The sequence below is a fragment of the Pelobates fuscus genome, chromosome 5 (genome assembly GCF_036172605.1).
Source record: "Pelobates fuscus isolate aPelFus1 chromosome 5, aPelFus1.pri, whole genome shotgun sequence".
Classification (NCBI taxonomy): domain Eukaryota; kingdom Metazoa; phylum Chordata; class Amphibia; order Anura; family Pelobatidae; genus Pelobates; species Pelobates fuscus.
Genome location: NC_086321.1, coordinates 228,306,658 through 228,330,145, shown reverse-complemented (window position 1 = coordinate 228,330,145; position 23,488 = coordinate 228,306,658). Strand labels below are relative to the sequence as shown.

Genomic DNA, 23,488 nt, shown 5'->3' with positions numbered 1-23,488 from the left:
GCATTTGTTACTATTGCCACGTTGTTAAAGGCACTGTGTGTGTTGCCGCATGAAACTCGTCTCTTTAACTTGAAACTGTCTATACACATTCGTGATACAATGCGATGTCTATGGGCCATTCACAAACTTTTAGTAATCTAGCCTGGTAGTCTGAAAAGTTGCTGTAAATTGGACATTTGTTGAAAATGTTTTATGTTATATAGGCTTACTCTTTATTTAAAATGTATAGTTGCAAGGTGTGTTGCAAAAGAGCCTATCCCTGGGACAGCAAAATAATGGTAAATTAATATATATACATGCATTAAATTATATTACAAAGATTAAGAGGTTGTAAGTATTATAGGGATCAAGAGATTTTAGTGCAGACCCACATCAATAGTTATATGTAGAGAAAATTAGAACAAGTCTAAGAATTTTTTGTTTTTTTACTTGAGGAAATAAGATAATTTTGGCAACACGATTATGGCAATAACTCAATACTATTTAGCAACAGTATTGAGTGACAGACTGAGGAAAGGAGAGGTCAAGTGTTAGATCAAAGCAGTCACTCGTATATTAAAAATCTTACGTTGTATTGACTTGGGGCGGCATAGTTTTGTTCTGGTTTTTTTTTTTTTTTTACCATGACACGAATGGCTGAACCAGTATTTTAATTGAAATAGCTTCTAAAACCACACTTAATCCTATGGCTACAATATTTAATGTGAGTACAAACATTTTAAAAAAACAACTTTGCATGAAATGTGAAAAAAGTAGCATGATAAAATACATTTTTAAATATTTATATGTATATAATGATATTTATATGTATATATATATATATATATATATATATACACAGACGTATATAATTTGATAGCTCAGGTAGTTAAACTGGCTATGTCATTCTATGGGGTCATTGCATAATTTGGTACAATGGTAACATCGCAGCTTGGGGTCCAGTAGCCAGGATGGGGAACGGAAAGGTGAGATTTACTTACCTGAATCTGTCACTCGCGGATGCCGTCATCCTCTTTAGCTCCTGGAGCTTCAGCTGCCAGTAGCCGACATCTGCACTGTGCTCTTGCACATCTGCGAGACCCTCCGTAGAAATAACTTGATTTACCTATAGCCCTTACAGGTGACAGCAGGGGAAAAAGACAAGCTTGACAACGGTAGCTCTGATTTGTGTCAAGCTTTGTCAGGCGTAGGAAAAATACTGAGACAAAGTAGTTGACTGTAATCGACTTTGTAAAATTCCAACACAGTCAATCTGAATATCTCATAAATGAGGGACCATGCCGCTTTAAATACCCAGCTAGAGTACCTGGTAATCTCAATATATTTACCTCTGTTATTGCATGCTAATTGCGTTCTTTCTGTAAAATTACAATGTGAGTATTACTGTACTACTGTATGCCTACCAACATTAGGTGGTATGAAAAAGTGACCACAAAGGGGCTTGCAAGCAGGCATTGCCGATTTACAGAGCGCCTCTGAAACACTCTGGTTGGAATAGAATGCCCTGATTTAAACGTACTCATCACAAACCATTCTAACTATGTATTCGTGTTATTGGAAAGCAAACCTGGGACATCAGCAGAGGAACCAAAAATCGGGACGGTCCTTCCAAATCTGGGAAATTTTGGAGGCTATGCTATTGTCTTTAAAATACAGCTGATGGCTGAGATTAACTATCATGTGGCTATTTCATTAGCTACAGTTATATAGCTTGTCTCATTCACTAGTAGGAATGTGTGCATTCAGGATCCTGAATCCTGTTATACAGTTCATGACTCAAAGGATTGTAACTATAGACACTAAACTCTCATTTCAGTCTGCTGCGGCTAAACAATAGTGACATTTTTCTGTCTCAACATGTAGCCGGCAACCTGTCAACTAAGTTTAAATTGGCTGTACTGAGAAAATAAAAAGAGACTTTGCAGCCAACATGCTTACTGAACAGCTCAGAGCTGTAAGGACTTCCCTGCTGAAAGGTTGTGCTTCTTACGCTCCAATAGAAAGCCGTAAGTGTTAATACTTTAAAGGAAACGATGACATTTTTCCAAGATTGACTAACCACTCTATCAACTACTTGCAGTATTTCCTGAGGGAAAAAATACGAAAGCAAAAAAAGACATTCTTCTGTATTTAGGCATCAAATCACCTATAGAGATCTACTACCGCCTATTCTCCACAGCAAACAGAAAACATAAATACATTTTCATAAGCAAACATCACAATTAGTGAAAAGGGCTTTCTATGTGGCGATACGGTGACTTATTTTCCACAGATGTTTTTTTTTTTTTAGTTTGATATAATTTGTTTTTAGTTTTGCCTAAGGAATAATTGAAATCTAGTGGTCCAGTAGATAAAATGGTCAATATGTTTAACTAGTAAGCAGACTTATGTAACTTACATACATTAAGACTTATTTATAGGTCATTCCCTCTCAGATACGTCTCAAATATGTTTTAGATGACCTATGCCGTTGCAGAGGGGTGCATGTGTAATTTAAATGTAGAATTCAGCAGAAATGAACCTCAAATTTTAAATAGATATATGTATCTGGCATAACAATAAATCATAGACTAATACAATGTTTACACAGTCACTATCTCTTGCTTAGGCCAAACACTGGTCGAAGTAAGCACCGTACCAAGCTATGACCCTTTGAAACTATTCTTGAACAGATGCATGATGTCAAGTTCCGTTATAATACTGCACATTGATAACGTGATAAGGTCAGACCCATTCAGCTTACCTCTCCAGCCCTGATGAGTTGACGATGAAAAGGGGGTTACCCTGCTTTATGCTTGGAGCCCATGTTGATTTACATAGTGGTCACATATTGATAAAGATTTGATACAATCCTGTTGTATGTAAAATTCATGACACATATCATGTAGTAAGGCACTGCATGGTCTGCACGGCTAAGAAATGACATTAGACCTGCAAGTCTCGATGATCCTCTTATTGCTTGTATGCTAGTCTCTACCTGATCTAACTCTATCTATTGTTAAAGCTTAATAAAAACTTTGATTCCCCCCCCAAAAAAAAAATGATGACCCTTTACAAGGTTATTTCTTGTGAACAAATAAAACACACAAGTGAATGTGATAATATCTAGAAATAAGTAGCCACTACTAGATAGATGATACCTGTTGTTGTTGATAGTAACAGCTCACAGCAACTATTTACAGACAAGGTTAAAAACAAGCTCTGAATTGAAAAAAAAATCAAGAATTGGAGAATTTCCTTCTTTATTTTTTGTTGCTTTTTTTCTTAAAATTTCAAATTTCCTCATCACTTGCTGACAATTTCTGGATAAATGTATAAACATAAAAGTGATTTATCTTGGGAATGAAGCCAGATGGGTTTAAAGAAAAAAAAATAGTTTGTTGAAAGCCAAAAATGCATAAATTAATGAATTATCTTCAAAACCGCAGAACCAATCCCTTCCTGTGATGTTCTGAAAGATCGTTCTTGATTTTTTTTTCTTGCCCTTTTAATAAATTGGAAAACCGTTCACCAACAACTCTCGAGCTGTACTTTTCAGACCAAAATATTTAATATTGAATTTTAACTATTTTGTTAAATCTAATTTTTGGGATGGTTTAAACATGTGTCCACCATTTGCCACACGCCATTTGACTGACATTAATGCACTTAGAACAGGATGTAAAAAGAGTAAAAATAAACTGTGACATATGGATTTATTTGTAAAGTAGAATGTGAGTAATGTTTCTTAATGCGTATGATTTACAGAGAAAGCTATGCTCTGAGGGGTTTACTTAAAAAATGAAATTGTATGGAAGTGAAATAGAATTTGTTACATTTAGGCCAGAATAGTCTAATTGGGAATATAACTGCAACCCTGGAGAACATTTCCAACTAGACTGTTGTGGTATTTACAATTTTGGTATCCGTTTTACAATCCACAGTTTACTTTTTAATGAAAAAGTGAAATAAATCCTTCATTTTGAAATAGAATCTATTTTGTTAATCTATCAATAAATGTAGGACAGAGTCCTTGACTCTATAATTATAGAGTCAATTATCACGTTGATTTACTAGTGTCTGGCTTTTTTATTATTGGCACAAAACTGAAATTCACAACGTGGAACATTCTCTGCCTCCTTGGCTGAAATCATCAGAATTGGCAATCTCAGCTAATCCAATGATTTCCTCTAGGAGATGCATCAAATCAATGCTTCTCTATGGGGAACATCCAGAGCCTCCATGCAAAGCATAGAGATGCTAAATGTCAGTCCTGCAGACCCAGGAAGCTCCTCTAGTGGCTATCTGTGTAACTGTCACCAGAAGTGTTACTAGACAGTACTGTAAACACTGCCTTTTCAGAGAATTAAAATGTATTTACATTGAAATGTCTGCTAAGACAGACTATGCACACCAGAACAACTACATTAGGCTGAAGTTGTTCTAGTGACTATAGTGTCCCTAGTGTACCTAGGTAGAAAATGAGGTGTGTGCAACATGTAAATGCACAAATCTCTCCTTACTGATGATGGACCCCTCAGGATCCTAAAATCAGCAAAGCAAATCAGGGACATAGGGCAGGAGAGGTATTGTAGGCTCTGTTTTGTGGATTAGAAGGGGGTTGTAGTGTTAGTGTTTAGAACATAAAATATGTGGCACATGGGATCATTGGATGAAACATGAAAAAACAAATGGGATAAAATATGGAATTACATTCTTTGTTGGGAGGTTGTGGTATAAAGGTGTAGCTCAGGGATAGTTCCGGTTGGCGTTTCAGCCATGAATGATGCTTTATTTCACTGCCATGCCCTAGTGTCATCCCTTTTCTTCTCCTCACAATTTATTACTTTCCAATGTTAGGAGTGATGATAAATGGTCATTCTACATGCCATATTTTATTTCCGGTATTTCCCTGGGACTATATTTTTATTTATACAAAATAACTCTCTTTAGTAACTAAATCTGTACCTTTGTTTTAGAACTTAAAGGGAAACCATGGTGATATGAATACAAAGTGGTTTTCCTAGCACTATAGTGCTCCCTTGATCGCCCCCCCTGGCTTAAATGCGATTTTCCAATCGAATTAGGACTTCCACATAGGAAATATTGAATCAATGCTCTCCTATGGGGTTTTTGTTGATGTTGGATGTCCTCATGCAAAGCGTAACTACGTCCAGCATCAATTAGTGGACCAAAAGTTTGCAAGGGACCTGGAATCACCGTAAGCGACTGTCTTTTAGACAGCCACTAGATGTTGAGTAAACCCTGCAAGGTAATTATTGCAGTTTCAATAAGATGAAGTGATCTGGGTGCCTACAGTGTCCCTGTAAGATCAGTAATTGCTTCTCTTAGCCTAATTTGCTTTGCCACAATTACTTACTGTTACCTACTGCATTGCCCTTAGGAATATCTTGGAGCTATGTACATAAAACATATTAATGATGTGATTGGGTGCCTAAGCCAATAGGCATGCATTCTGTAGTTCCTCGATTGGAAAAAAAAAGCTGACCCACGTGCTTTATAAAACTTATTAGATTAGAGGTTTGTCACTGATCAACAATGTGCAAGACCACTTCTTTAATCTTTTCCAAAACAAACATAGGCCAATTATTGTTAACATGACAGTCCTGACGTACTGTTGGTTCTAAAGAGGTTAATGGTCCATTAATGCGCACTGCAATGACATATAGTTTCAGTGAACAGTGTATAAAAATGCAAAACTCTAGTTAATATCCATGAAAGGGAAAAGGATTGAATCCTCACTGTTTGTCGCCTATTATTAAGCATTATCTGCTCTTCCTTTATTCATTTTTTATTGTTTACTGTGTTTCTAGACCATGTTTTATTGATTTCATTGATTTTAAATCTGTGACTATAGGTTCAGTAGCTTGAACCCACATTGTTTGATTAATCTAACCATTCAGCAGAACCTTGTAAACATCTTTCAATGCATTTCAGATTCTCATTGAATCAAAGTCCATATAGTGAGTAATAAATCAGAGTCGGGAGAAACTGAGAACGTGAAAAAATTATTCTTGGAAACTGTGATAAACTTTTTGGCATGAACTTTTAAAGACTTAAAGAGTAAAAGTCGAGTCATGAATGCTCACTCACCATTTTACATCCTGCAGGTCTTGCTAAAATTCAGAGTTAATCTGATACATATGTTCTGTGACACAGCCAGTGAGAACGTGCCTTTGTTATTCCTGGGTTTACCCTTTCAGTGTCAAGATGCCTCAGGTGTTGGATATGTAATGTTGTAATGTGACAAGACCAGGCCAATGCCATACCGATTGCATTTCCTTGTGCTGGACACAAATATACACTGTCTTAAATAAATGTCAGTAAAAGGATATTCCGCTCGTATATTTTCATCATTCAGTTATCTGCTAGAATTCAACGGATTTAGATGTTGTTAAAGAATAGTATGCCTGTATACATTGTAATAGATGAAATCACAAGAAGTGGGAGTTGCTGTGGTTTACATATAGCTATGCCAAGTTACAGTGTGCAGCACCTTTGTTCAGCGTCTCCACGCTCTGCATGGAGGTTTTGAATGTTACCCATAGAGAACATGCACAATATCTTCCCAATGCTTTCCTACAGGAAAGCATTGATTTAGCTGAGATAATTAAAGATTGATTATCTCAGCCATGAAGGAAGGACAAGCCGCGGAAAACTGGCACGGTGTGGGAAAGAAGGTGAGTAAAAACACCTCTCTCGTTATCATAGGGGTGCAGGTACCTAAACACACACACACTGACAGAGAGACACACACACACACTGACAGAGACACACACACACTGTCGCTCTCTGTCAGTGTGTGTGTGTGTCTCTCTCTCTCTCTGTCAGTGTGTGTCCCTTGCTGTCAGTGTGTGTGTGATCCCTCTGTCAGAGAGAGACACACACACACACACCTAAAGAGAAACACACACACAGACAGAGAAAGACACACATACACACACAAACACACACACACACTGACAAACATACACACACACACAAATTGACATTTTCCATTTTAATCCACCCAGCCTCCCTACCTGGGGTTCAGTGGGGCTGCTCGCTCATTCCGTGTGCGAGGGAGCAGTAACCTACCTGCAGCTCCTCTCTGCTCCCTGTAGTGATGCTGGGGCCAGAATTACGTCATATTCCAGCTCCCGGCATCACTATACAGCGCGAGGGAGCAGACAGGACCTACAGGAAGATTACTGCTCCCTCCCTCGCAAATCCCAGATGCAAGGGCAAAATTTCAAGTCGCCATGGCAACCTGGCGCCTGGGATTTGTCGAGCCCTGCTGTAGGGAGATATAATATGTAGCAGAAATTCATTACAAATTTAAAATAAACTGTATTAATGAAATTAATGGTACCGTATATACTCGAGTATAAGCCGACCCGAATATAAGCCGAGCGTGTGTGTATGAATGCAGCGTGTTTGTATGAATGCAGTGTGTGTATGAATGCAGTGTGTGTATGAATGCAGTGTGTGTATGAGTGCAGTGTGTGTATGAGTGCAGTGTGTGTATGAGTGCAGCGTGTGTGTATGAATGCAGCGTGTGTGTATGAATGCAGCGTGTGTGTATGAATGCAGCGTGTGTATGAATGCAGCGTGTGTGTATGAGTACAGCGTGTGTATGAGTGCAGCGTGTGTATGAGTGCAGCGTGTGTATGATTGCAGCGTGTGTATGAGTGCAGTGTGTGTATGAGTGCAGTGTGTGTATGAGTGCAGCGTGTGTGTATGAATGCAGCGTGTGTGTATGAATGCAGCGTGTGTGTATGAATGCAGCGTGTGTATGAATGCAGCGTGTGTGTATGAGTGCAGCGTGTGTATGAGTGCAGCGTGTGTATGAGTGCAGTGTGAGTGTATGAATGCAGTGTGAGTGTATGAATGCAGTGTATGAGTGCAGTGTGTGTGTATGAGTGCAGTGTGTGTGTGTGTGTGTGTGTGTGTGTGTGTTGCAGAGCCTTGCTGGGGGGTGGGCAATTTTTTAAATTATTTTAATTTTTTTTATTATTATTTATTATTATTTTTATTTATTTAATTTAATTATTATTATTATATTATTATTTATTATTTAATTATTATAATATTTTTATTATTACTAAAAAAAAATTCGTCCCCCCTCCCTGCTTGATACATGGCAGGGAGGGGGGCTCTCCTTCCCTGGTGGTCCAGCATTGGTAGTTCAGTGGGGGGAAGGGGGGGCTGGCAGAGCTGTAACTTACCTGTCCTGCAGCCCCTGTCAGCTCTCTCCTCCTCCGCGCGGTCTGTGCAGCTCCCTCTGTCAGCTCCCAGTGTAAGTCTCGCGAGAGCCGCGGCTCTCGCGAGACTTACACTGGGAGCTGACCGAGGTGCTGAACGGACGGCGCGGAGGAGGAGGGAGCTGACAGGAGCTGCAGGAGAGGTAAGTACAGCTCTGCCAGCCCCCCTCTCCCCCGGTCTGTATTAAACTCGGCTTATACTCGAGTATATACGGTAAATATGTCAATGATAAAAAATGGCATAGTCCTTTAAAGTAAATTTAAAGTCTTGAGTTGGGTTTAGAATCAAGTTGAACAAAGATTCAAAAGTTACAGATATTATTTATTCAGTTACTTTTTATTAAAGGACTACTCCAAACACCTAAATTGCAAGAGTTAATCTGGCAAACCATTGCACAAAAACATCCCCTTTTTTTGGGGGGGGGGGGGGGGATTTCACGTAATGGTAAATGTATATATATATATTTATTTTATTTTATTTTTGCAAAAATGTCAACAACACATTCCATATCTAATTTTCCCATCTTTCTGCAAGGAAGTGATGAGACGATTAAAGCAAAAAATAAAATGTACATTTAATCTAAGCTGTGCTGGGTTAATGGGACACTTGTAGCGCTCCTATAGCTTTCATGTACAGTTTAAGAGATTTAAGCAGATACCCTTGTTGAAACACTGATACTTCTATGCACTGTTATGGCTTTGAATGCATAATTGTTAATCTTTTGCACAAACAAAATAATGAATAATAAAAAAAAAAAGATTTAGGCAGTTAATTTCCATATTGGCTTATTTAGTAGTGATGTATGTAAAATGTACTAGGAATATTGCTGATTGGAAGTGTCCTCGTATTCTTTGCACTTCATTTTTAATGCCTGCATGATTTGGGTTTTTTTTCACCAACTTTTCCATTTCATGCTATGAAAATAAGAGAGGGATTCATCATCATCGATGGTTAAGCTGACAAGTAAATTCATTCGGTGAAACTTGTATGCACTACAAAATATTGGAAAGATCTGGCTCTAAGATAAAAATGGGAATATTTAGCAAATGGAGCTTAACAGCCCAACTCAAGTATTGCAGAATAAAAAAAAATCTAAAATATGTGGTTTATGGACACCAAAATACGCCTATGAGGCAATGTCAACCCTCACTTACCCCCTAAAACAAACTATTGTTTAAAAAGGGTAACTTGGTGTCGATTGAAACATCAATCTCTTTCAGCAACTCCCGCTCTGCCTACTGTATGACCAAATGTATGTTTATGTGCTTATTAATTGGATTGTAATGAACTATGCACCACCTGTTACTAGTGTTGTTTTAAATGTATGTTTTCAATTATAAGTTTTCTCATGTGTCCATCCTCTGCATAGGAGGACTTGGTGTCTAAGTAATGCACTTCTCTAAAAATCAATAAAACTGCAATTTCAAAGAAAAGAATGCTCCCCTTAAAATGAATTATCCATTCCTGGAAGGTCTGTGGGTGTTACACTGTTGTAGAGACACTTGGAGAAGTACCACAGTCACATGGAGCAGAGTCTTTGCTCTTCTTGTCACTCAATCTTTTGCATGTTTTCATCTTAATTGGTTACTTTTTTACAAAATTGTAGCTTGTTCCTGCTGTAGCAAGCCAGAAAATGTTCTGATGTTGTTTTTTCGTTTTTTTTTATTTCCTCTAAAGAAAAGGAGATAGGAAATCTCAGAATATGACTTGCTTTTAACAAATACACAAAAAAAATCACAGATTTAACCTGAATTTTGCAATCCATGGCCATGTTTGTGATATTGAAAGGAACAAGACTGATAATAATGATAAACCCATTAATATTGATTGTTTTTTTTCTGAAGCCCTCTAACATGGAATGTTGAAAAGGAATTTTGAAAAGGCATTACATTAAAAAGTTAGATTTTTTTTATTTTTATGTTTTTAACACTTTATGTACTATAAACAAATTGAATAATATGCTATGCTACTTTATTATCTGCATAAACAGTAAGAGTTCATTTTGATGTTTTTGTGTAGGATTTTATGGCCAGCTCCAGACATTTTGCCCTCCACATTACAGTGACCCACAGAGAAACATGCATCATGGCAGCAACTGCAGCATGCCACCTCCATTTGAAGATTGCTTGCCTCAGGCTTGTGGGAACAAACCCGATTTTGATGCATTTCACAGGGCTTTCACCGCACAGTCTGGCATCACAGGTAATCCAAATATGTTATCATCAGAATTTCTGATTTTGAGAGATTTACTTTTTTTTTATGTAATGGCAAATATGCATGTATTCACATGATAACATTTTCTAAAAAATGAACTGATATGACCAGAAACTTTGCAGAAAAGCCACTATGGCATCTGATATCAGAAAGTAAGGAGAAAGATGGAGCCCTGCCCAATTTCCACCTAGCATACAAAATTGAGGATAGGTGAACATAGGCTAGGCTACTTTTAAAAAAGTGAAGAAACAAAATAAATTACTGCCTGGAACTGTCTAAAGGTACCTATCTTAAACTAACAATACTTTACTTTCTCACTCTAGACCCAGAAATGAGGAATATATTAGCACTGATCTGCTATTATTTTCCATAGATAGAATGCCGTATGATGCTCTGGCAACAGGAAATAAGTATGCCAACTCTTCTACATTAAAGGGACACTCCAAACACCAAACCCACTCTGGCTCTCTGTATTGTATATGGTACTAGGAGTGCTTTGACATTTAAGAATGATTTCACAATTTACCTGTGGCCACTGGTCAACTCCTCCTGTGCACCTGAATTGCATTGAGCTACATTTAGTGATGTAGCGTTGAAGCAACTTCTCATTTAGAACCTGCAGAAGTAAAGTGGAAACTTTTATCTCTTGGAGCTAATGAATCCCTCCGTTCATGTCTTCACTTCCTTTTTGCAAATATGTATAGATTTCTGTGTGTTTCTGAATTACTCTCAGTAGACTTTCAAGTCAGATATTATTTATGATTAACCACATCATCTGTTTTGACTTGCAGTTTATGACTTCCCTGGAGGGTCAGCTGGTCTGTTTGGAGACTCACAAAGGAATTGCTCAGAAGACACTAGCTTTCTCCAAATCAATGCAATAGACCGATGTCCGAGTCAGCTGTCATCAGTTTACACCGAAGGATGAGAAGAAATTCTACCATGCTAATATCCTGTTTACGTTGGGTGATACGTACCACTTTTACACTTCAAGTCTTTTTGACCCATTACCGATCGAAAAAAGAGACAACGAAAATGTATGCAAAGGAAACAATATTTTACCTACATATCCAAGTGAATTGAATTTCAGAGTTGGATTTTGAGTTATGTTCTAATTAAAGGGAATGAGTAAAAATAAACTGGACAGAACAATACTTTTTTTTTTTTTATATAATTGTAAGCATTTAAAGGCACTGAAAGGAGATCCTGTTTATTCAAAATACACATGGAATCATAGGAAAACCCCACATATGCAGCAAATGTTTAGCAAAACGATGTCACCTCAACTGTTCCCGTGGTCTGATTAGGTTCTCATCCAGCATATGAATAAATCAAGATGGCGGCATGGAAAAAGCAAGCTCATTCTGCATATGTAAAATCCACACATGGCTTCCAGCCTGAGAACAGCTGAATTTCGGTACATCTGTATCACAAAGAAAGAATGATAGGAATTCTATAAATTCTGCTGTGAAGGGCTCCCTCTTTATGTCTACAATCGTACTGTTTGATATATTGCGAACAAATATGATTGGTTTCTTGAGGCTTGATGGGATACATATATACCGCCAAGTACAGTCAGTGGCAGTTGAAATAGGCCAGGTGGTTGATGTGTAATGTGGCATGCTTTATAGCATTCAGGTTTTGATTATTTTTGTGGTTGCATGGACATGCTTTTAAAGCTGATAGCTATGGCTTTATAATGTGATAGGTCTTTCGTTTTATTATTATATCGTTATGTGACATTTGCTAGGAGAATTCTCTATGCACCTCTTGCACATACTTTGGTGCCTGTTTTCCCTCTGTAGTTATCACATTCTTATTTTTTCTCCTGCTTATTCCAAATGTTATTTGCCAAGTAGGAGCTAAGAAATGTAAAGGCTTCTGGTACAAAGCAGTCACCAAGGAAACCAACAGAATGTTCAAGCTGATTGATCCAGGTTTAGAACCTGGCCCCAACAATGTGAGGTTCATACTCTGCTCAACACCAACATGCTTTCATATAAATATTGTGCATTAACAATGCCACCAATAAATGAATAACATGAATACAATTCTTAAAAGTATATATCTACATTGACAAGTGAATTATTTTTTTTTTTTTAAATCTCGTTTCTCCAGGGCTGATATTGCATAGTAAGTGGTTAATATCAATAATTGTAATTCAGTAGCAGGTGGGTGCCAAACAATTGGAAACTCTTGTACCAACAGTTTTTGACTCTTTAGATCAGCTATATATATCCACTGCAGATTCATATCATGGCACAAATAATACAGCTATACCTGGCATGTCTATATTGGGAGAAAATTGCCCAATGTATGGAGCGCCCTTAGTTTCTATTTAGAAATTTACATTGTTTGCTGTTCTGTACAGTAAGAAATTTGTATTTAAAAACGATGTACTTTATTTTTTGCGTAGCTTCCAAGTGATAATTGTACTGTTTGTGTGTGAATTCATACACATGATCGCTGGTTTGTGAATGCGTTGTTTACTTCACATACTGTTATGTAGCATTGGAGAAAGACCTGATGCAGGAAATATCTACTGTTCACAAATATTACACAGTGACAGCATTACATCACTATTATGTATTTATGATGGATAAATATGCAGCATGAATGGCGTTGTCATCTGGATCGATTTGTGAAGAGTAACCACTGGTATCCTGTTCCCGGTAGTATATAACATACACATATTTTTCCCTAGTCAATCAGACGTTAGTTTTTTTTTTTTTTTGTTAAATCGATTTGTGCATTAGAAACAGAGTGAAAGAGAAAGACAGGAGGCATGGGTGGTTCTAGAACATTGAGGGGGATAGCATACACACTCACACACACATAGATGTACATACTCACGCATAAACATACGCAGACACATACTCATAGATACAAATGCAGATACACACAAATGTCATTGATACGTTATCCACCCTCTTAGCCCTTTTGTCCATCTTAACTTTTGACCCAAACTTATTATATTTTACTCTATGTATGTACTATACATGCTATGTTGTCTCTAAAACCCCTTAATGAGGTCATTTTCCTAATATACACATTTCACCATTATCACAAGCCCTGTTCCCATAGTACACATCATTTTCACATGGTAAGAACTGTAGAATATACTGTTATGGTCCGTTGATGCTGCATGTACAGCTATATAAAAATGTTTTCGAACTAATGACTGGAATCATATTTTCAACTACCCAAACTAAACCCAACAAAGTATCCCATATCGAATCTTACTGTTAATTCTCTGAGGAGACCGTTCTAGAATTGAACAATAGCTGTTTAGATTTAGTAGGTAGAATCACACAAACATGACAACTCCTAGCCCACTGTTTATCTATTCCGTCTGATATTAAAGACCATGTAAATCACATAAAATGCACATGATGGAGAAGTGAACTCTGTGTTACTTTTAAAATGTACTTACTTCTATGCTATATGGCTTTATATTAACACCTAGGCTGAACCATGCTTGTGTTGTAATGACAGAAACAGCTAAATGATCTACATCTGTATGTTGGGACCATTCACGTGCAAAGCATCTGTTTCCCCTTTGAGTTCAGTAAAAGGTAAGATGTGTAGCATGTTTAACAGTGTAAATCCAGGTCTGACCATTATTAGAAATGTCAGATTTGTGCTTTACATGTAGGGAATATCATGCTGCTGTCCATTAACAAAAATGATCCTTTACCTGTTGGATATGTTTTAATTAATTATTTGCATGCATTACAATACACAAAAGTGTTATTTTCTTTAAAGAGACACTATAGTCACCAGAATCACTGCAGCTTAATGTAATGGTTTTGGTGTCTATACTATGTCCCTGTAGCATTAGCAATGTAAACACTGCCTTTTCAGAGAAAAGGCTAGTTACACCTCTAGTGACAGTCCCTCAGACTCAGGTGCTTCCTGTGTCAGTGTTGCAAAGTGAGCAGCACTGATATTCAGTGTCTGCTTGGAGGCGCTGATCGTTCCCCATAGAAGTGCATTGATTCAATGTGTTTCTATGAGGAGAGACTGATTGGTGAAGTGCAGTATTTTGCTGTGCATGTGCAATAGCCTCCCAATGCTCTCCTGTGGGAAAGCATTGGATTAGCTGTGATCATCAAGATTGCATAGTTTGTATTACTGACACTATAGTGTTAAGTCAGTTAGAATCCTGACATGGAAAGGATACAATAATGTAAGCAGAATTACACTATGAATTCAGACATCCATACAAAGTTTATTACAACAGCTATGCCCTTTGTATTTTGCTTTGTACTTTTATTTCACAGAATGTTTTATTGAAATCATGAATAGACTGTTGATGTTCTGTCAATAACATTAGATTATTAAACGGACTCTCCAGTGCCAGGAAAACATATCCGTTTTCCTGGCACTGCAAGTTCCTGCTGTGCCCCTCTCCCTCCCACCCCACATCCCATGTTGCTGAAAGGGTTACCTGAATCCAGTGCCGATGTCTCTCGGTCAGGCTCCTCCCCCGCCGATGTCAGCCGCGCGTGCATCAGACCTCCCCATAGGAAAGCATTTTTCAATGCTTTCCTATGGGGATTCCGGTGACGCTGGAGGTCCTGATGCATAGCGTGAGGACGTCCAGTGTAGTTTAAAACACTTTTCGGGTTTTATGAACCCAGAAGTCCCTCTAGTATTATAGACAGCCACTAGAGGAGGACTTAACCCTGCATGGTAATTATCGCAGTTTATAAAAACTGCTATAATTACACTTGCAGGGTTAGGGGTGATGGGAGTTGGCACCCAGACCACTCCAATGGGCAGAAGTGGTCTGGGTGCCTGGAGTGTCCTTTTAAGCTATTGATGTAGAATTATGAGATGAACAAATGTACCATGTACATGTTTTTTTAAGAAAACATCACAAAGTCATCTTGTCGGGGGATTAAACAATCATAAATAATTAACATTTTCAATTTTAACAAATAGTACTGCTTTCTCGGAATAAACATGTATTTGTTCTGAGAAACCTATTAAAAAGCATTCTCCCCATAGATTCAATTTAACAAATTGTTATTCAGCAAGACAGAGTAAAAATCTACTCCACCTTTAGTCGTGGGGACTCTTATGTGTTGAGCAGCTCAATATAAAGTATATATCCTAAACTGAATTCAGTAAAGCTTGATGGGTGGTGGGATTTAACCAAAACTGATGTTCCATGACTGCTGGAGAAAACTTTTCTTATCAGCAATAGCTGATGGTGTTTAGTGGCAAGTGTTAAATGGCCATAGGTAAAGTATTGCAGTACTGGATAAGTGACACTGAGACTTTTAAGTTACCAACAATATTTGAGTTGCTTTAGATCCATGGCTTATAAAGGGATTCTGAGATTTTTTTTAAATATATAAACAATAATATATGAAGTTGTTTTGATGTAAATTACTATAGCTGATTTCTACACCTGACTTCTTGAGGATCGTGGGAGTCATGTATATACAGCTAAAGAACTACATGTTGCCTACCCTTATTGAAGAGAAAGGCCCTATTCAATTACTGTGTTATCCTATGGACCTCATATAGCAAAAATATGTGAAGTCTTTGCTATTTTTTTTTTTTTTTTTTTTTTTATATATAGAATGGATACTGATGAAATGTATTTAACTGAACTGAAAGATCTATTGCAGGGGTGCCCAAATGGGACATCCCCAGATGTTGTAGAACTACACCCCTCTTGATGCTTTGCATGTCTTTAGAATGGAAGCTGTAGTTTTAAAACATCTGGGGGTCTATCTTTTTGGCACCCCTGGTCTATAGCTTATCAAATTTAAAAACATTCACCCAAAATGTTTACTGTATGGTGTTAAGAGCTGAAAATAATGTTCATTTATAGCATTTATGTATATATACATATTTTAACTAGTTTGTTCCTTTAATACCATTGTTTTTTTTACTACAGAGCACTTTTTTTGTATTTTAATTAATAATAATAAAATAAACATTACATTAAATAATTAAACCATTTGTAACCAGGTGACCTAAGACAAGTGGATACCTGGTAGAAAGTTGGTTATATGTGTTAAAAATAAAAATATTCAATAATTAAAAAACAAAAAAGATAACTGTGTCGTACTGTACATACACCAGAATATTTTGTTTAATGTAGTTTATAAGAAGCACTTTGTGACAAGAAAATGTGGAATTGTCTTCCATTATATCATAGATCATTTTGTACAGAATTCTATGTAATCTCATATAGATTTAAACATCATATATCATACTGTATATCTGGATGATTCTTTATTGTTATTATTTTTATGATACACGTCTTGTTTATTTCAAGTCATCCAATGTTTTAACATTTCTATTAATATGTATAATTTTATGATTTGTCACAGTTATGTTTCATATATAATCATAAGTTATTTTGTCTTATTCCATGAAATTCTTTTCATTGCAAAATAAAAAATGAAGGGTTTGTGCACATGATACACAATAAAACTGGAAATATTTTATATCACTGTGACTCTCAAGGTTTCTTTTACTTTCGTGTTAGATGATTGAAATAGATGCACGTTTAAATTCACTGCACTCTCTGTGACCTAGAAAATGTTGCAGGGATTGTGTGGTACAAAGGAGCACCTTTACTGAGCATCAGAAGGCAATATCATTTGCCTAAGGGTAAGGACAAGCAAAGGATGAGGAAGGTTAACTTGGCATGGGAAGTGTTTCTAGTATCAATATATATTACAGGACTCCAAATACTAAACCAGTGGATGAATTAGTACAACTTTGTTTAAAGCAGATTCCACTAGACTGAAAGCTGTCACCAAGCTGTCATATGGAAGTGTCATATATAATATGCCTCTGCCTCAGACAGAGGTGGGATCTTTAAAGGGACACTATAGGCACCCAGACCATTTCATCTTATTGAAGTGGTCTGGGTGCAGTGTTCCTGTCTCACTTAGGCCTACAATGTAAAACATTGCAGCTTTTGAGAAACTGCAATGATTACTTTGCAGCACTAAGACTGCCTCCAGTGGCTGTCTATCAGAAAAATCCCTGAAATGTGCCTGAAACGACGCAGGACGACCTTACACTCTACATGAGGGCATCCAGTGTCTTTGCAATCCATTGAGGCAACTTTGTATTCCTAACATAGAAATATAGAATCTGACAGCAGATAAGAACCATTCGGCCCATCTAGTCTGCCCAATTTGTTTTAAATACTTTCATTAGTCCCTGGCCTTATTATTACTATTATTATTATTATGTTATTTATATAGCGCCATCAAATTCCGCAGCGCTTTACAATGGGTATAGTTATACAATGGGTATAGTTAGGATAGCCTTATGCCTATCCCACGCATGCTTAAACTCCTTTACTGTGTTAACCTCTACCACTTCAGCTGGAAGCCTATTCCATGCAGCCACTAACCTCTCAGTAAAGTAATACTTCCTGATATTATTTTTAAACCGTTGTCCCTCTAATTTAAGACAATGTCCTCTTGTTGTGGTAGTTTTTCTTCTTTTAAATATAGTCTTCTCCTTTACGGTGTTGATTCCCTTTATGTATTTAAATGTTTCTATCATATCCCCCCTGTCTCGTCTTTCCTCCAAGCTATACATGTTAAGATCATTTAACCTTTCCTTGTAAGTTTTATCCTGCAATCCATGAACCAGTTTAGTAGCCCTTCTCTGAACTCTCTCTAAATTATCAATATCCTTCTGGAGATATGGTCTCCAGTACTGCGTACAATACTCCAAGTGAGGTCTCACCAGAGTTCTGTACAATGGCATGAGTACTTCCCTCTTTCTACTGCTAATACCTCTCCCTGTACAACAAGCATTCTGCTAGCATTTCCTACTGCTCTATTACATTGTCTGCCTACCTTTAAGTCACCAGAAATAATCACTCCTTTCCTCAGATGTTGAGGTTAGGAGTCTATCAAATATTCTGTACTCTGCCCTTGGGTTTTTATGTCCAAGATGCATTATCTTGCACTTATCCACATTAAATGTCAGTTGCCAAAACACTGACCATTTTTCTACTTCGTATAAAAGAAATATCTACAGGCAAACAGTAGGCGCTATATATTTAGTGATAGTGAACACAAATATTTTTCTATTACAAGTGAAGCAGTATAAAAGCTGCACCTTAAAGTGTAAAATAGCTCAAAAAACACCACTATACATACATTGCAGAAAAATAAGGTGCGCTATGACTTTAAATAACTTAATAGTGTCCAATAAAATTGTAATTCTTAATATTATATTTAAAGTGCATGTGCAATGTGCAACACGTGAAAAAAAAATTGGGGAAACAAATCCACACTTACAATTTTAACGCCACTGGCGTGGATCACCCCTCAGGGTTATGTAAATATGCAAAACAAACACAAGAAACAAAGATCATAGGATACATATTATGTATTACATATTATGTATTATGTGCTTCACTCCTACTTGATATTTCCTATCCTAATGTTTCTAATACCCCACCTCCTATAGACTGTAAGCTCATTTGAGCAGGGTCCTCTTCAACCTATTATTCCTGTAAGTTTTCTTGTAATTGTCTTATTTATTGTTACATCCCCCCCTCTCAAAATATTGTAAAGCGCTACGGAATCTGTTGGCGCTATATAAATGGCAATAATAATAATAATAATACATCTCCCCAGATGCTTTGCCAGCATTGTGCTTGTAAGAGCATTATGGGAGATGTAGGCCATAACATATGAATTTCTGACAGTTATATATTTTTTTTAACGAGTAAATAGATTGTCTTTCTGCTGTGGTGTACGTTTTGTTTCCTCTATAGATGTGTCTATATATTTTGTCTTGTTTCTCTGATATAGCATATTTTACCTCAGAACACAGTTCATCCTTTTTAAAATCAATCTATCGTGTACTTGTCTTTACATTTCTTTCCTTAAATACCATCCTCACATTTTAGCCCTGACCTTTTAACTAATTAGAGATAATTGAGTACAATTTTCTTAATTGTGACCTGCAGTGTGTATAAAAAAATAATATTCATGTTTTTGGCATCATATGTCTGACGGCAGACCTTTATTATGCCACCTATTAACTTTTATTGACTTCCAGCAAAACTGTGGACCCAACTGCTATGGGCCCTTGTGAAATGTTTGGACCCCACCCATCCACTATGACTGAAATGGCATATCCATTTTCCATCCAAAGTTTTTTTTTGTTAAGAAATAATCCATAAAAAATATTTTATAATAAAATCATTTATTTCTCTTCATATTTCTAGCTGTGTACACGATGCATTAATTCACAATCTCTGATACTATCTACACGTCTGCTACTCGATACTGTGATTTCTTAGTTACATATGAAAATCATTGAACCACATCTTTCCCATGCCATTTATAGATTTGCAGGCTGAGTAAATTTACCTGCCAGTGAGTGCCATTAATGATTTAACACAAAAGTTACTGAACTGTTACCAAGAATGCAGTTTGTTTTTCTTCTTCGGTTTGGCATATCTTTCAAGCAATTGACTTCCCCGACTCTGTCCTCATGTAAGTGGCCTGTTTGTCACTCCGCTCCCTGAAGTGTCCCTTCCTGTGTGTGTTTTAAAAATCACTACTCCCCTGTGAGTCTGCTACCCCTATCAGTCTGTGAAGTGTGCATGTGCCTGTACCTATATGTGTCTTCCTTCCTGAATAATTCTCACCAATTGTCTCCTGTCATTCACGTCATTTGCTGCCCACTCACATTTTCGATCACTAACTTAATCCCAGTGACTCCCCAAGTCAATTCCAGGCACTCTAATAAAATAACAGATAACCGTGTGATTGATATAAAATTGTATCTAAGTGAATTTGAATGCAGCGTACTATATGTGTTTTGTGCAAAAGTGTGGCTATATTATGACAAATGTCGGTCTATGTCTTTATTTCGTAGCTGTGTGCCATAGTTTTTACACAAGTTATTAATGGTTTTGCTGGGTTTATATAAACTATTTTATTATGAAATAACAATTGCTGTTTTTCAACTGGCTTGGTGAGTCGAATGTCGTGTTTTATGTGTGGTTAACCGCAACAAAGGTATTTTCCTTTGAAGTTTAATTGAATCTCATTGGCCCTATTGGCTTAATTGGTGCATGCATCACCTAATGGACACCAGCAGAAAAATCATTATCATGTGGCTTTTTACTGTTTAATCTGAAACCCACCACACAACAAGCTTACCATAAGTATGGGGATTAAATGGGAAGGTAAAAATGAATGTGCAGTAAGCCAAAGAAAGTTAAAGTGATTTTTAACACCATATACATTTTCCAGCTGGTCTTTGAACTTGATAACTACACATTTGTTGGCAGGACTCCTCAATCAATTCATTGGCCTTTGATCTTGTCTGTAAACCCTATGTTTTGTGAGCACCAAATGAAGCCAAGAAGAGTGAATAGCTTATGTATAAGGATCTCAAGGTCCAAAAGTCATAAAGCTTTTTTTTCTTTCTTATTTTTTCTTTTCCATCTTTTTCTCGTGCTTTGTCTTCAGTACACTTTTATTTTTTTTATCTATAGTTTTTGCCACAATATATGATATTCATGCTTGTTAACTGGGGTACAAGTGGGTGAATACAATGTCGTTTTATTGAATTGAACAAGACAAAGAGATTTATTTAAAAAAAAAAAAAAATTAGATAATGCAGACTTTGGTCTCTCTAACACTGTGGCATGTCCCTTTCTTCTACACTCACTACATACACCTTTTCTCTGTCCCAGACTATTACCAGGAACTTCTGCCTGCTAGTAAGATGATAAGGAGACAAGTGGACATGTGAGTGCTAGGGGACAGTCCTTAGAAAGCGTGGAGTAGGCACATCATTTGATGCATTTATGTCAAGTTCAGGGTGCTGCCTGCATAGTATGCCCTTAGTTGGACATTCATGCATGCCAGGCTGGCCTTCCAATTCTTTGGAGAAACATGCCCCCTTTTTGGGCATGTTCACCCCTTTTGGCAGGTCTGGTCACGTGATTTGCGCCAGTGGCACACTCTTTTACCCTGCACATTGACTTCCTGCTTCACTGCTATTAGGGGATATGGATTTACTTGAAAGAAGAAAGCATAAATTAGAGAGAGATTAGCACAGAGTATGTGTTTTCATATAGCTGCATCCTTTGAGTTTCCCTCCAACACCATCTCCAACAGATACATGACGCTTGGGAGGTATGATTGTTTTTGTGTTTTTGGTCGATAAGATTCTGTAATTAGGCCCATCATAATTGTCAGCACCAGGCCCACTGGGCTCTTAATCTGGCCCTGATTAGAATCTATCAGCATTTTTGTAGATACATCATTTTTTAAAGTACAAGTAGGTCCTGACTTTACAAACTAATTGGTTCCAAAGCCTAGTTCACAAAGTAAAAATGAGAACTAATTTTCCTTAGACACAATGTAATAAACATGGGTTCCTTTCCTGACCAAGAAATGTTACCATTATATAATGTTATCTGCAAATTCATATATGTTGTTGGGATGGTAAAGGAATACATACCATATTGAAATCTTCATCATATTCTCATCAATTATCACCCTACTCAATGAAGAAACATGCAGCACTTGTTGAATGGGGCACCGCACAGTCCACCTTTTACAGCTCACTTAAGCCCTTCACCTTCTTCACCCTCTCCTTTATTACTCTTATCTTCCTCCTTTTTTTTTTAAACAGCTCTCAAACTCTCTTCCTTCTCCCCTTTCTTTGGGCTCTTCAGTCCTCCTCCTGCTCCTCACTAATGCTGCCTGCCCAAAACATGGCACAATGTCAGAGGCGCACACACCCACACACACGCACACTACAGTACAGTACTTTGGAACAACATGCTATGTTCTGCACAGTACCTTCCGTTACCCTTCCCCCCAATAACTCACAGACAACCACATTGTGGGTAAGGGCAACGGCCACAGCTTTTATTATTAAGCCAGCATAATTTAAACCAACTGTCAGCTGCTGGATTTTCCCAGCAGACAGCTAACACAACAATTCTTGCAGAGCCTCTTCAGCCTGAAGTCCGTCCTCAACCAGACCAGGCTGCGACTCCCCAAGCCTGTCCGGGCACTTCTCTCAGTTCCACTTGCTGGCGAAGGACAAACCACAGCTGTGACAAAAGAAACAGAAAAGAAACCACACCAAACACAACACATATAACAATAACATATCCCGTGTTCACACCAACCCAGGGAGGGTGGGCGGGAAACAGCACTGCTAGGTTCCCTCAGTGTGCTCTCCAGGGGTCTGGTAAGTATTACCCAGTGTCCCCGGTCCAGGTGCATCCCAAACATTGTATCCATTTTTGTGGCCATGGCAACCTCTCCGGGCAGCAGTCATGCTCCCCCCTCCTTATCCACTCAGGGGGTTGGCCTGTATTAAACAGATTTCAAACCTGTTTTTTAGACTTACCTTTATCTTCCTGCTCCTCTTCTCGCTTCTTGTCTTCTCTTGGCCACAAATTCTTCTTCTTCTCTTCTTTTCTGCGCTCCAAAGCAAACTTCTTGGTCCGGATATGTGGAGCGCTGACACAAAATCTCAGCAAAACAAAATGGTGGCGCATCCAGGCAAAAGGGATTTCCAGGCACGCAGGACAGAGATTACCTTATCTAAAAGAGACAGAAAATTGGCATTATAAGACACCGGCTTAGTCTCTTTAGTCAGTCAGATCTAAAAATATTATAAACTACCTGGACACCATTTAAAGGGAACAGTGAATATTATATTACAGAAGTTAATAGACACTTAGAGGGCCATATAACCTACACTTTCCTGAATAACAACCCAACAGCTAACCTGCAAATGGAATTAAAAATATTATTTTAAGAAGGGTTTAGAGAAAGTTGATAAGTTAATAAAACTATGTAGTAAATATTTTTGAAGAAATACAGCAGGATGGATATATGGCTACATGCAAAGTTAGCATGTTGTATAACTGTATAGATTAGACTTGTGCACCGTAAAAAATAAATTGGTTCGGCTCAATCGCTTCATCCAAAAATAAAACATTAGTTTGGGTGGTCTGAAATGCGATCATAGGGTGTTTCGGTTT

At 37.5% G+C, this 23,488-nt stretch overlaps 1 protein-coding gene across 1 annotated transcript in view; it reads left to right on the top strand.

Moving 5' to 3' along the window:
- The window catches only part of GLIS3 (GLIS family zinc finger 3), a 373,789-nt gene extending 361,558 nt beyond the window's left edge, over positions 1–12,231 (top strand). The window contains exons 10-11 of the mRNA XM_063457211.1: positions 10,264–10,446; positions 11,250–12,231. Of these exons, the coding sequence (XP_063313281.1) occupies positions 10,264–10,446; positions 11,250–11,386 (320 nt within the window). The 3' untranslated portion in view covers positions 11,387–12,231. The remainder of the gene's footprint in view (positions 1–10,263; positions 10,447–11,249) is intronic.
- Positions 12,232–23,488: the final 11,257 nt, after the last annotated feature.